Below are 14,374 nucleotides of genomic sequence, written 5' to 3'. Positions count from 1 at the left end.
CGTTAACCAACACAACCCTACAAAATCCAGAGCCTTAAGGAACTCCGGACGAATCTCATCCACCCCCGGAGCCCTGCCACCGAGGAGCTTTTTAACCACCTTGGTGACCTCAGCACCAGGAGATTGGAGAGTCCGACCCAAAGTTCCCAGACTGCCAGGTCTGACCGGCATCCTGTTTGTGTGGTTTGTATGTAGTAGCACTGAATAAACCTGATGACTATCTGTGGGTGGAGCCTTCTTTCTACTGCTGCCATTATATCCATTAATACCTAAGTTAAATAAATAAACTTTATCATTCACCTGAATGTGTCACTGATCAGTGGGTTGTGTAGAGAGAAGATATTTTCTACCAACCAGGCAAGCCTTTCACAGCTGGACTTCCCTTGAACAAACAGCAGGACAGTTAAAACTTTTGTTCATCTGAGTCCAACAGGACAATGATCCCAAACATCAGAACTGGTTTCTGACTGGATCATTCAGACTACCATTAAGTTTCAGGAATGGCCTTACCAAAGCGAGCTCAGCCCAGTTCGGGACTTTGTATGAACAGGTTAATAAAAGGCACTCTGTAAAGCACTTTGTAGAATCTAAATGAAGTGAAGAAAACTGCTTTATTATTAGGAATCATTTGCCCAAAGCAAAGTGAGTTAATGTAAGCTTCCCTTTCAGCATAACAACTGTAACAGGAAAAATGTGTCTTCCAAATCAGACTTGATCTTGACCTACACCAGACCAACGAACGAAGAGCAGTAAATACAAAATTCATGCCTTATCTTGGAAAAGTGACTTGGAGGTTTGGTTTCTACCCATTCCTCAGCCTTATCATGAAAAACACACGTTCCAGCAGCGTGCCGGGGTAAACGGTGCAGAAACTCACAGATGTAGCAAACTGAATGACTGAGCAAAAAAAAACTAAAAGAGCAGGCTGCAAACTGTAGAATCTAGATGTTGATGAGCTGCAGTGCACAGCAGACATGCACAGGGACCGTGTGCTCTGTTACCCAGCATGCTTAGCAGCCCATAAAACCAAGAGTTACTCAACTATGAGCCTCAGCTCAGAATCGTCAGAGCATTTTGGCACCATGACTGACAGACTGAAACACCACTTTTATTCCATTTCACTCCAACTAGTATCAGCACCCACTACTTCCTGTTGGACAGCGTATCTGCTCCCTGCATGCTACCGTTTGTTAGATAGGGTTCAACTTACAAACACAAGAGCAAGGCCTGCTGAACTACATGACTTTCTGTTTGTGACTGAAGGCTGGTTTTCTGTATGATCAATCCCCCAGTGCAGAAGGAAAAGGCAGAGCTGGAATGTTTATGTCAGTGTGTGTCTGTGTGTCTGTACCATGACCAAAACACCTCAGTAATTTTAATAAAACTTCTAGAATGTAATCCTTGAATGTACATCTACAACTGATTAACTTTTGGAATTAACCCTATTCAAAATGGCTGCCACCACTAATATACTTCAAATGAGAGCAGATCTTGCAAGATCATGTGAGATATTGCAATGTCAAAAATAGTTTGGACCAAAATAACACCATCATTTCTCAACATAAAATGATTGTAGTCTAAATCTCTGGCATGAAAGGCGATGGGTGATATGCTCAGCTTTTAATCAACCTAAACAGCAGAGAGAGGAGCCATTTTGAGCTACAGCAGCCTTTTGAAAGCTGTTGTAGCGACACACGTTCAACAACTTTTTACCAGGAAAACTAGATGTACAGTTGGGGAGGGGGGGACATGACTTGGTAAAGAATGGCTTCAAATAAGAAACAAGTTTTTATAAATGAGATATTGACTGACGCCTGTCATATCACCCACTGCCTTTTATACCGGAGCTTTAAACTAAAATCACCTTATGATGAGTAATGACACTGTAACTGTGGCTGTTTTGGTCAATCCTGTGTGTCACTGTTAAAGCTCAGAGTACGTGTTCAGGATGACTTTCAGCTACTACCACATCATATTTTAACTCAACATCTCAATGCTTTCTAAGGTCAGTTGGCTGTGGCAGACATCTTGAATTCGATTGATTCCAAAAGATAAGCAGCTGTAGATGCATGTCCAATGATTACTTTCTGAGGCTATCATTCAAATCTGTCTACTGGCTCATGAGCTATTTTGCTTACAGGCAAGCAAATGAAGACACGCAGACATGAGCAAAATCATCATCATTCACCTTTACCTACTGAGGTGGCCGATGATGAAACAGGCTCATTGCAGACTCCTCCAGAGGAGTGTTTACTTTAATAATTGTTCTGCCTTTCTTTGCCTTCTTGTGATGGAGACCAGGGCTTCCATCACTAATGAAATGGGATTATTGATATTATGTTGTGTTTAATTGATTTACAGACCCCATGTTTCTTGTTTCAGTTCTTTATTCCAGTTGTGTTTTGGTGTTTGGTTGGACATTCCTGCAGGCAGGGGGACTGGCCATCCTTCCTGTACAGGGAGAATGTTGGTAAAAGAAAATGTTAATTTGTTTTTACAACTTATGTTGGCTTAATTGAGTTAAACAAATATATTGTTTGAAATAAGCAGCAAAGAGGAGACAAATGCTCTACAGTAGGTGCTGCTTTAAAGCTCCTGGAGCATACCATGTAAATTAGGAGGGGTAATACTCTGAGGAGTTACGTCAAATTAGATTTATTCTTTGATTGACCTTAGATTTGTTTGGTTATAATCATGTGTATGTATGAAAATATTTATTGGTACCATTTATTGTTTCAGTGTTAGGTTTTGGTAAATAATGTTTATTTCTTATTTTTTTGATTACCCGTTTTCTTGGTCAAATAACCATTCACCCTCTCACTCACACCTAGAGACAAGTTAAATGTTACCAATTAACCTAACATGCATGTTTTTGGTCTGTGGGAGGAAACAGAGAGAACATTCAAACTCCACCCAGAAAGGCCCCAGGTCAGGAAGCAATCCTGCAACCTTCGTGCTCTGAGGCGACAGCTTTAACCACTGCACCACTGTGCCGCCTCCTTTCAATATGTATCTTTAATATATACATAGATTCAAAAGGAACCGATGGGAGGTAATGTTCTTGTCTGTGTGGGTGTGTGTGTGTGATTTATGCAAGAAAATGTCAAATTAAAAGTTTCTATTTGAGTGACAGGTGTCTCTGAGTTAGTTTTGTTTAGCATATTAAAACGAGAGAATTATTTCTTATTGAATTACATTTTGCAGATGTTATAATTTAGCTCTGGAGTCTCTGTTTGCGGTTCAGACTGTTGCTTGGTTACAAGCCACGCCCATTGTTTACGTCATCCGCCTGTAAACTACCTGTGTTCGGGCCGCGCGCTTCAAAGTTCTGTCACACCGTGTAGAGGTTGGTCACTTCGGAAATACTGTGATTTATTTTGAATATTTCTGTCGGAAGATGAAGTACTATTTGGCGTTAGCGGTGAGTTTCCTTTTCTCTTCAGTGTCACAGCAGAGCAGAGAAAAGAAAGTTTGGCTTTTCTCGCTGTTTGTTAAACACGACGGTCACGTGAGAGACTTTATTTATGTCGTACTGCGCGCGAGCTGTTCTGTGTCAGGCCCTGTGATTGAAGCTGTTTTAAGTTAAAGCCCAGGAGCTCGGCCTGCTGTTAAAGGAACTGTTTGTTTGTTCGTGTCTCTTCGCGTTTAGATGTCAGGACCTGTTCGAAGCCCTCTGACACATTCCTCTGAAAGCTTTCAGAAAGTCTTTCACACACACACACATGGCTTTATTTACTTTAATACATTATACCTGGAAGGTTCACGTGACAGTGCACTCAGATCAGGTGTGTGTCATTTGGTAGATTCGGGATGAAATTACCAAAGAAGATTAAAAAGGTGTGATCTCCATCACTGTTGGGTTAAATTATGTTAAATAAAAGTTAAGTGATTTTTACTGTTTTTTTTCCTACACGGTTGCTCATGTTGTTTAATTAGTTCGAGACATTTTTGTGAAGAACGAAGCCGGAAAGTTAACCTGTAAAAGCATGGGTCTGAGAGGTGGCTGTCATGAATGTAAGGAAGATGACCTTATTTGGGCATTTCCTCCATGTAGACAGGTGAGGCAAAATCAGGTGACTGTGTTGTGTTGTTTCAGTGGCATGATGCCAGTTTCCTGCTGTGATAGATGAATGAATGATGATGATCTCTAACTTGATGATGACCTAATGTTGCATCATCATCAGACAACTACTATCATATATATATATATATATATATATATATATATATATATCTATATCTTATGATGAGAAATGACACAGTTGTAAGTTTGGGGATGACTCTGAGCTCCAACGCCACCAAATGTTAGGTCAAATTTACCTGAAATTGAAATTGAGTCATTGCCATTTTTGCTAATGTAGTGTAGCTGTTGAGGCCATCTTGAATTGTGCAGATGTAATGTCAAACGATTACTTTCTGAAAATTTCCTTCATATCTTCCAGTTGTTGTCATTTTTTGTTATAGCAGTTGTAGCAGAACACGAGCCCATGTGTAGGGTTCTCCCACATTCGTGCAGTAGTTAAAGTCAGTTCCTTCTTCCAGCAGGTAGATTTCTCTTCATTATCACCCTTATGGTGCTGGAAACCAGATGTTTTGCTGTTTGTGTTGTTTTCCATGAAACTACTGATTTTGAACACTGTATGTTTTCCACAGGTTTTCTCCACATTGACCTGTTTCCTCCGACCTGTGAGCTCGCTCCCGCGGCCTGACTCAGACCCGAGGACCATCGTGAAAGAGCGGCTCTCCTGCAGAGACCACCTGAAGTACCCCGACAACAACATGTGCTGTTTAAACTGTGAAGCCGGTGAGCATCAACCCGTTAGAGAATGAACTCGTGAGGAAAAGACTCGCTTCAAGCTGGGCACGATGTTTCTGTGTTTCAGGTGAATATGTGAAGGCACCCTGCACCGAAGCATGGAAGAAGGGCACGTGTGAGAAATGTGACGATGGAACATTCACCGAGCACGCCAACGGGCTGCAACAATGCTTCCCGTGCACCCAGTGCCGCCCAGGTAATCCTGCCTGACAGCAAGAAAAATCAATGTTGAACCCTGTGAGAGCATAAACTGTGACTTAACAAGAGCTGTTTAATGTTGCTTCCACAGAGCAGGAGATGGTGAGTCCATGTACTTCCACTCAGAACGCCGTGTGTCAGTGCAAACCGGGCTGGTTCTGTCGTCCGGACCAGGCATGTGAAATATGCAAGAAGTGTTCAAGGTGAGAGTGTGTGAGTTCTCTGGTTGCACTTTATTTTCCTTTTTCCAAAATATCAAGCTTTATTCGAACTAAAGTTTTCCATAGAAATACACTGAAATCTCTTCACTTCCTTCAAAAATATTGTTCACTTTTTTGTATTCTTCTGCTGCTTTTAGCTACTATTCTACTGCTTGTGTTCTGCTAATTTCAGCCTGTTTTCTGCTCATTTTAACCTGCTTTGTTCATTTCTGTGCTTCTTGTTTGAACTTTACCAACTCACTTTCAGCTTATTTAACAGAATTCAGCGTTTAGTTAGCTCTAAGCATTCACTCTTCATTTTTGTGAATAATGCAAGATTTATGCTTTCCTTCACTAATCCTGTTGTTGTTGTTGTTGTTGTTGTTGTTGTTGTTTGCTTCCAAACAAGATGTAAAAGTGATGAAGAGACGGTGAGGAACTGCACATCCACCACCGACACGGAGTGCAGGATAATCCAGCCCAAATCTGTTTCAGACTCAGGTACAGAGCTCCCATCGAACACAACACTTAAAACTCTATATCTAGTGTGAACGATAGAGCCTGACGGTGTGTGAGGATTCATTCTCACTAAATATGAACTTTTCTTTTTGTATGATGTGGTTCTAATGTTGATCTGTTTTTCTGTCTGATCAGACACAGCTGTGATTATCTGCGTTGTGGTTGGTGTCCTGCTTGTGTTGTGTGCTGGAGCCATCCTGTTTGCTTACAAATGGAAGAAGAGGTGCAGAACAGGTAGGTGGGGAAAACAATGCTGGTGTTGAAATCTTTAAACATGACCTGTTTATTGAAGAAAAAGGACCATATCGCCTTTCCGTTTTAAATGATAGACTTATGATGAGAAGAATAGAAAGTAACAGATGTTTTGGTCACGCGTGATCTCATGCAATTATGTGAGATCCTTTAGTGCTGAGTAAGTGTTGAAGTCAAAGCTACTACCATACAACTTGAGCTTAATATCTGTAAATTGAACCAAGTTATAGCCATTGTTGTGTTGGCTGAGGTCGATTAGCTGTGGGACCATCTGGAAGATGGTGTTGTTGATTCAATGATTACTAAAAACATGCATCAGGCCCAGGCCTCCCATCTCAGTGGAACGTGCCTGGTTATAGGTTAATAAATAAATAAATACTTTGACACATTAATTTATATCTCTCCAGTTGTTCATGAGATATTTTGCTAACACGGCAGCCAAAGGCATTACATTATCATAGCTCTTTTGCCTTTGGCAGCAAGACAAAGTGCGACCAGTCATTACTCAACAATGTAGGCTTGTGATGGCCAGAGTTACACTCTACTTTCAGCTGAATTTATAGCACAAGCAGAAAACTGTGAATAAAGCCCCGCTAACGTGGACAGGTGCTGACACAGACACACCATCAGATACAGATTGGAGTTGGAAGTACAATTACCACTAAAGCTTTTACAGATTAGCTGTGATTCCAGCCGCCTTATTCCAAGTTTAAAAGAAAGTAAAAGGATAAACAGGAAAAGATGAATTGCACAAGAGGAGAAGATGAATGCAGCAGCCACACCTGAGCATCAGGTATGAGTCAGCGCTGTCAGCGTATTTCCCCCTCCGTTCAAAGGTGCCTCTTTTATTACTCTGACTGACTGTGCTCTGAGAGGCCGTAAAGGTTTTAGAATGTCTACTTGGAATAATTAAGCATACTGATCCATCTGTGCACCTTTATTTGGATTCACTTCTTATTTTCATCACATTTTCCAAGTCACAAGTCCTGCAGCTGTGAAAATAGAAGCAAACGCAAAAAAAGACAAACAAGCGTTTAAATACATGACCAGACATCGTTGTTGCTGATGATTCAACATATTTTTACACAGCAGCTGTTTGTTTGAGGCTCAGTTTCTAGTTTGTGTTTCTGCTGCCCCTCCCCCACACACCTCCTCCCCAGAAAAGGTGGGAATCGTCATGGCAACCAGTGGATCTTCTGTTATTCAGCAGGTTCTTCTCTCTTAAATGGTTCCATCACGGTGGTCCCCACAGATCCTGTTGAAGTTGATCAGTTTTGTCCTGATTAGAACTTTTAAGGAGACCTGAATAAAAACCTTCTCAGAATTTAGTTTGAAGTCCAAAAGCGCTTAAAGTTCAGTCAGACATGTTCAGTGCCATCGTTTTAACTTGATAAATCAAACACTCTATGTTAGGTATACATGTTCTGATTGATTTAAACAATTATTTAGTTTTTAAATAATAAACACATCCAAGCATGGGTCCAGTATTTTGATTATTAAATCGACATCTCTGGTAATTATGCTTTGATGTTTGTCACATCGACTCAGCTCTTTGTCTCTAAGAGCACGGTTCAGCTAAACTGAATGATTATTGATTGCTAACTAACTCTTCTTACTGGAACCATGAAAGCGAGGGTGGAAGGTGCCACACAGCCTCTCTGGCATGCTGTTGGACTTGAATGTTTGCTGTTTGCTCTATGAATGTGACATCATTCATAGAGCATGGAGGATGGAAGAGGGCAGCAGTCTTCACCCAGGTTAATGGTTAGCCAAGCGAGGGCCTGTTGTTTATGGTTTTTAAGCTCCTAAAACAGCCTACTACATTAGCTAATAATGAACCCCAACACTTGTTTAGTTTGTTGCTGTTTTCTCAGTGGGACAACATCCATGTTGGTATGTGAATGTGTGTGAGAAGCACAGGCATGAGCATCAACACAGTCTGTACTCCATACTCACAACATCTGTTAAAGAGCTCCAGACCAAGTCTTTGGACTGGGCTGCAACTGTTTGAGACTAATTGGAGACATAAAACTGAGAAAATAGTTTTCAAAAGTTTTCTGAACAGCTATTTGCTCGAACTGCCGACAACAACGGAGCCAAAATTTCCAGGGAACTCAAAAACATATCGACTTAAAAAACAAAAACAGTCTTAGCACTCTAGGATCAAAGAAACTAAATTGAGAAGAGCCCTGTGACAACTCTGCAAAAAAAACTGATTCAAATGTTTTAAAAAATGTTTCAGCTTTTAGGTTTTGAGACAGTTTGGAGACTGTTTGCAATTTGTCTCCCACAGTCGTAGTCCAGTGAAATGCTGGCTTTTATTACCGTATTTTCTGCACTATAGGCGCATTGGATTATAAGACACGCTGTCAACAAATGGTCCATTTTCAAACTTTTGTCATATATAAAGCACACCGGACTATAAGGTGCATCATCACCTCCCAGTATTTGTAACTTCACACAGACCGCGTGCGCCCCACTCCATTCAAAATGGAGGATTTTGCTGCTCTAGCAGAGCTGGTTCTCCTGTATCAGCATTTCTATGATCCCTCTATGAAACACCAATCAAATAGCTGTGATTAAATAGAGGTGACATTTGAATTTTTAGTTGTTGTTGTTTTTCCCATCCTTTCCTCAGACTTCCAGAGAAGCCCTCTGAACATTATGAATGGAACACTGGTAGGTCAATTCTCTTTTTGTAATAATATAATACCCACTAAAATAAAAGTCAAACAGTAGAAAGTGTTTGGAAATGGTTACTTTAAATATAGCTGCTTGTTTTTTTCAGAAAAAACAAGGATTAAAGCTGTTCAAAGCTAACTAAATGGTGTTTGCTTCCAGATAAGACAGTCTGAATATCTGTTCTTCTCCTCAGGAATATTCGGAGGTAAGCGGGGGCTGCAAACATCCACCTGGCTCGGAGGATGAGATTAAGATGCTGTGTGAAAGCCTCAGCAGCTCCGCCAGTAACTCCCAGCACAGCCTAACTGGTCTGCCATGCTCGGCCGCCTCAGCATCTTCCCCGTGGGCCCCTGCAGAGCCCAGAGGGAGGGTGAGATTACCAGCTCCTCTTCGTCTGTCTGCTGCCTGCTGCCTGCTGCTTGCTGCTTCTGATACGTTACTGAGCAAAGCTCCTGTCCACTTCTTCCTCCTGAAGCCTCAAATCGTTTAGAAACAGTTCATCTCTGCTCTGTTCGTACAGTGGGCCACTCAAATGAAAAAATGAAGGGGGGATTTTTGACATTAAACGCTGCGTTGTCGAGAAAAAGTTGGAATATTAAAAAACAGTCGCAAAGTCTAAATATATACAGGAAAAAGTTAGAATATAATGACATCACAACTTTACCATTTATTCAGTAAATAATATTTAGTTTTTGTTTTTTTTGTCAACGTTTTGACTTTAATTGTGACATTACAACTTTAATGTTTAATCAAAGACACAAAGGAACAAAAACTCTTCTTGCCTTTGCTTACTCATCTGTTCACCCACCCACACACACACACACCTGCTGCATTTCTGCTGCATGAGTCACATGCTGCAGGAGTTGATCACCACTCCCTCCAGTCCACTTTCTGCTCAGAACAAACAGGATGTTAGGCACTTTCTGATGTTGATTTGGGAAACGTTAGACACTGACGCAGTAACTCTGTGATGATGAACCTGCTGTAGTTTCCACTACACCATCAAAGCAGCTCCATCCAACAAGGTGTGAGGTTGGCTTGCTGCTTCACGCTGAGAAGGATGAGCTGCTGCAGCCGTCTGCGGGGTACATCTGTGATTCCACATGTTGAAATGCAACAAGGAGGATCTGAGAGGTTCCACCCTGAAACCTAGATTGAAGACGTTTCAGCGTCAGAAAGTGTAAACGAAGAGCCGAAGCCCAACAGACGAACAGCGTGGTGTAAAGTGGGCCTCAGAACCAGGCTCAGGATGTGAAGGCTTCACCTGCTCCTCGTCTCATGCCTGCTGCTTGATTCTCAAGTTTTCATGGAGCTGCTGCTTCGTTGTTGGAAGATAATTCTTCTGTTTCTTCTTTTGCTTCTCAGGTAGATGAGCCTTTCCCCACACTCGTTCCTGTGGATGGTAAATAAGCTTGTTTTTTCATTTTCTCAAAAAGTCAAAGTGACAATGCTTCTGTACCTGTTTGAGATGGTTCCAATCCATCCCTTCATGAAGCCGGTGTCTCACTGGGCTGCTCCCGTTGACCGTGGACACTTGTTCTGCGCGCTCACAGTCTGTGTTTACCACCTGTAAGCCACCTGGCCTCGTTTGTCCACACACACAAATGAGACGCAGCAGTTTGAAGCCAGTAGTTTCCATGGTTGGGTCGGGGTTCACCTGTGGGCCCTAAGATGATCTCAAGAAATAAAGGCCTGGCGTTCTGTGAAGGAATGCCTATCGCCCGCCACCTTTCATGCCAGACTTTTAGACTAAGACCATCTTAGCTGATTAGCTGTGGTGGCCATCTTAAACTGGGGTGACTCAGTTGTAGATGTACATCCAATAATGACTTCTTCAGTTTCATAGAAGTGTTTGCAGTAGTTCATGAAACATTTAGCTTACATTACCTGCAGACAGACTCACCTTTAGCAGCAGGCAATTAAAAAGTGAATAAATAAAAAGGAAGTTAAAGATGATGACAATTAGTAAAATTCCATTCAGAGAATGTTGCCGTGGCAATAAAAAACAAAAACACTTCTTACCAGGAGTATTTGCTTCAAGGCAGAAAGAAAACAGAGCAGTCTTTAAATCGTTTATCCTTACAAGAGACAATCAAAAATTGAGGAAAAGTTCCCATAATTTTACAAAGATCCACACTGTGGGTGGCTTTAGCTCTCTGATCGCTCGTCTTTATGTTTCCTTGCAGGCGTCAACTCTCTCAAGCAGTGCTTTGACTTTTTTGAAGAACTGGACATCGACTATCACCTGAGGTTCTTCCGCAGCCTGGGCCTCAATGACAACGTGATCAAAAGTAAGGCGAGCCTTCCTTATGAGGACAAAGTCCACGAGCTGCTGACCGTCTGGGTGGAGCAGAAGGGCAGAGACGCCAGCCTGAACGACCTGCTCCGAGTTCTGCTGGACTATAATCAGCGGAGAACAGCAGAGACAGTCAAGGAGAAGGCCGTCCAGTCCGGCTTTTACTGCTGCGACTCTTAAGATCTGGTGAGGGGGTGTGAGGTTTGAGGTCCACCATCCGTTACCAGCTGGAGAAGCACAGCACACGTTCAACAAGCCGTTTCCTTCATGGTCAGCCACCTGCCTGTCAGGTCTCATTTTCAGGGTTCAGCTTCTTGTTTTGGCTTCATCTTCCAGGAACAAGCAGGTAAATACCGACGTCAGGAATGGAGGCTGATTCTGAGGAGATAATCTACAACAACCCAAAAACACAAACATTTTGTTACTCAGACTCTTTACTTTATACCAAGACTGTCTTTTTAAACAGAAATGTGTACGAACAGACCTTTTCTTCTGACTGGAATTGATTTTATATTATTTAGTTTGTGAAGTCTTTATAGGGTCTGTTATCATGTTTATTTTCAGCTGCTCAGTAAGTTTTTTTTGTTACCTGAACAGCATGTTAAAGTTTCACAGCAACATGCATTTATTTATTTTATTTAAGTAATTCAGAAACAAATGTATTTATGCTCTGATCACGTGTGTTATATTTAAAGTGTGTAGGGATGTTGCATTAATGTGTTATCAGTGTTAACCTGATCAAGCTCAGCTTCTTCTTTTATTAGCATCTCTTCTGTTTCAGCTCCAGTGTCCTCGGTAGAAAATGTTAGTTTACAAACGTTCCCCATCCTGTGAGGATCCTGACGTGATGCAGTGAGTCTGCTTGTGTCAGAGAGCTCACGTCTGTCTGTCTGTCTGTCTGTCTGTCTCCTCCAAACAATAAAAGAAACAAAAACTTTGTCTTTTTTATTTCTTTAATGTTTCCAGTCACAGCCTGTGTAGTTCAGCAGGTTTACTGAGGATCTCCCATCTTATTTCCACAGAATGTCTGTGAGTCAGATGTTTTTCTCCTCTGTTAATGAGTGTCAGAGCTGAACCGGTCTGACAGCCATGTTTGACGTAAGACTGCGTCTCAGACTGGATGCTCAGGGCTTAGTCACGACTCCTGACATCACTGCTGTAGTTAAACAGCAGTAATGCATATCTCCATATTTGACTTGGCCAAGGCCAGCTACCTGTGGCGGCCATCTTAAATCGAGTTGACTCCAAAAGTTGATCAGTTGTAGATAATCATGTAAGGAATACTTTGTTAAAGATTCATTCAAATCCATTTGGTGAGAGATTGGGGAGAGACCAATAGACTCTGCTAACAGACTATTAAAATCTTTACTGCATGCTTTGTAGCAGCAGACAATCACTGTTCAAAATACTTCTTGTCAGATGGTGAACACATCTGTTGCAGGCTCTGAGGAGAAAAAAGTCATTTGCTTTTAATGATGCATGTAGCTTTTCTTCCACCGGAGCTCTAACCACCATGGCCTCGTCTTCATCTGCGGGCGCGAGCAGTGAGCAGGTAATAATAAAGCCTGGTTGTCATTTTATTGGAGAGGGAAGCAGACCCCCTCACTGTTGATACCTGAGCACCTTACAGACCCAGCATGACCTCAGGTACTGGACCATGTCAGCCACAGGTTTGTGAAGTAGTTGTAAAATGTGCTGTAGAAAGAAACTTTGACTTCACTATTATAACTTTGAGACCATGATGAATTTGGAAATACTATCTTAAAAATTATCCTTGGTATTTCATAATTTGAAGATACTATCTCAAATGTATGACTTGCATAAAATCACAAGATACTAGGTCAGAGATATGACTTATAGAATATATATATATATATATATATATATATATATATATAATTAAAGTGGCAGAAACAGGCTTCTGTAGATGTTAACCGGTTCTACAAAAAAAACATTGGGGTTTGACAAAAACACTTTGCCTGGAAAAGCCCTGTGTGTGTAATATCAACACATGCATATTATACTAGACCAAATGTAAAAACTGATCTTTGTGCGGACGTGTCCGGCGGACACGCAGACCTCCGCGGAGTGAAGTACCCCTGAGTATGTGGGGGCCTTCAGTTATAGTCACACAGGGCTCTGTGCACGGCGTGCACACCTGAGGAGCTGTGGAGGCGTTTATACTTGATGCTTACGTTGGTGCAGTATTCTCTGAAAAGACAGGAGGCTGTTTTGTTTCACTTATTGCACCTTATAGACGATGTGCCTTGTATGTGACAAAAGTTCTAAAATGGACCATTCATTGACGGTGTGCCACAGCTAACTGACCTTAGTAAACACAAATATGGCTAACTCAGTTTGACAGAGATTGAACTACATCCTGTGTGGTCGTACTAGCTGAGAGTCATCCTCAACTCATGCTTTGTGTGCTAACGCAGTATCTGACAGGAGTGCATGAGACGGCTGTTTACAGATATGATCAACATGAGGCAAGGAATGGGGCTGTTTCAGTGTCTCTTACTTCTCTTACTGAAGCGGAGTGATTCGAACGACTGTCGTAGCTTGTACCACAACACTCCTGTTACATGACCCACGACAGGCAAAGCATCAAATGTCTTCACTGCTTCACTTCCTGCTTCATTGGTTCCAAATGTTTTATTAGTTTAGAGCCTTTAAATCAAGCTTTCTAAATTAATCTGAACCAACATTTTAGCCTTCATACTCTAATTTATATTTGGGGGCAGTGGAAACTCAGTGGTCAGTGTCCCAGTCTTGTTATCCTGAGGCTGCAGGTTTGAGTCCAGGTTTCGTCAGGAAGAGCCTCCAGCATGAAACGTGGAACAGCGTCAAATCTTCTGTGCAAGTTCACTCGCTGGGGCGACGCCTGCAAAAGGAAGCAGCTGGTAAAAAAAAAAAAGTAATTTATATTCTTTGGTTTAATCTGAAATGTCTTTTAGAGTATAGGTGAGTGTGTCTGCTTATTAGCATTTTTTAAACAAAAGTCTGACTCTTTTCAACAAAGAATTTTGTTGTACTTCCAGTGCAACATTTAATGTCTTCTAACAACAAGCACGTAATTCATAATGATGATGTACAAATAACAAAAATATCAGATTGTTTTCTGAACTTTTACTGCTGACAGAAGATTGAACCAGCCAGTGCTTCAGGTGCGCTCTTGCCATGGCTTTAGTTGGCCACCAGATGTCACTGTTCTTAGTCAGACTGAAGCCTCGGGGCTTTTAAGCTATTTTGGCACAATTACAAGGAGAGCATCAGAGCTTCATGAGGCTTCACCTGCCTATCAATACTTCTTTCTGTCAAAGGTACACACCGATGTTGGAGGACCATCAGACAAGAATGAGAGAAAATCTCCAGGAACCGTCAACTCACCAAAATATAGGATTCATCAGG

General features: G+C 41.6%; 1 protein-coding gene across 2 annotated transcripts; it reads left to right on the top strand.

Moving 5' to 3' along the window:
- Window positions 1-3,299: 3,299 nt before the first annotated feature.
- Window positions 3,300-11,901, top strand: LOC108247039 (tumor necrosis factor receptor superfamily member 10A). 2 transcript variants are annotated; one of them, XM_017434885.3, is made up of 10 exons: window positions 3,300-3,421; window positions 4,654-4,804; window positions 4,884-5,012; window positions 5,106-5,217; window positions 5,624-5,715; window positions 5,869-5,967; window positions 8,624-8,664; window positions 8,861-9,037; window positions 10,033-10,069; window positions 10,854-11,901. In XM_017434885.3, exons 1-10 carry the CDS (start codon window positions 3,398-3,400, stop codon window positions 11,141-11,143), a joined length of 1,152 nt encoding a protein of 383 aa, XP_017290374.1. In that variant the 5' UTR covers window positions 3,300-3,397; the 3' UTR covers window positions 11,144-11,901. The 2 variants fall into 2 exon arrangements, with proteins under 2 accessions (XP_017290374.1, XP_037833368.1); XM_037977440.1 differs by lacking the exon at window positions 3,300-3,421 and adding an exon at window positions 4,300-4,545.
- Window positions 11,902-14,374: the final 2,473 nt, after the last annotated feature.

Source organism: Kryptolebias marmoratus, linkage group LG1 (genome assembly GCF_001649575.2).
Source record: "Kryptolebias marmoratus isolate JLee-2015 linkage group LG1, ASM164957v2, whole genome shotgun sequence".
In the NCBI taxonomy this organism is placed as follows: domain Eukaryota; kingdom Metazoa; phylum Chordata; class Actinopteri; order Cyprinodontiformes; family Rivulidae; genus Kryptolebias; species Kryptolebias marmoratus.
This window is presented reverse-complemented; position numbering and strand designations above follow the sequence as displayed.

Coding starts and splice junctions, on each gene's coding strand:
- LOC108247039 (XM_017434885.3), top strand. CDS start 3,398: ATGAAGTACTATTTGGCGTTAGCG. Junction 4,805..4,883: donor CTGTTTAAACTGTGAAGCCG/GTGAGCATCAAC, acceptor TCTGTGTTTCAG/GTGAATATGTGAAGGCACCC. Junction 10,070..10,853: donor CACACTCGTTCCTGTGGATG/GTAAATAAGCTT, acceptor GTTTCCTTGCAG/GCGTCAACTCTCTCAAGCAG.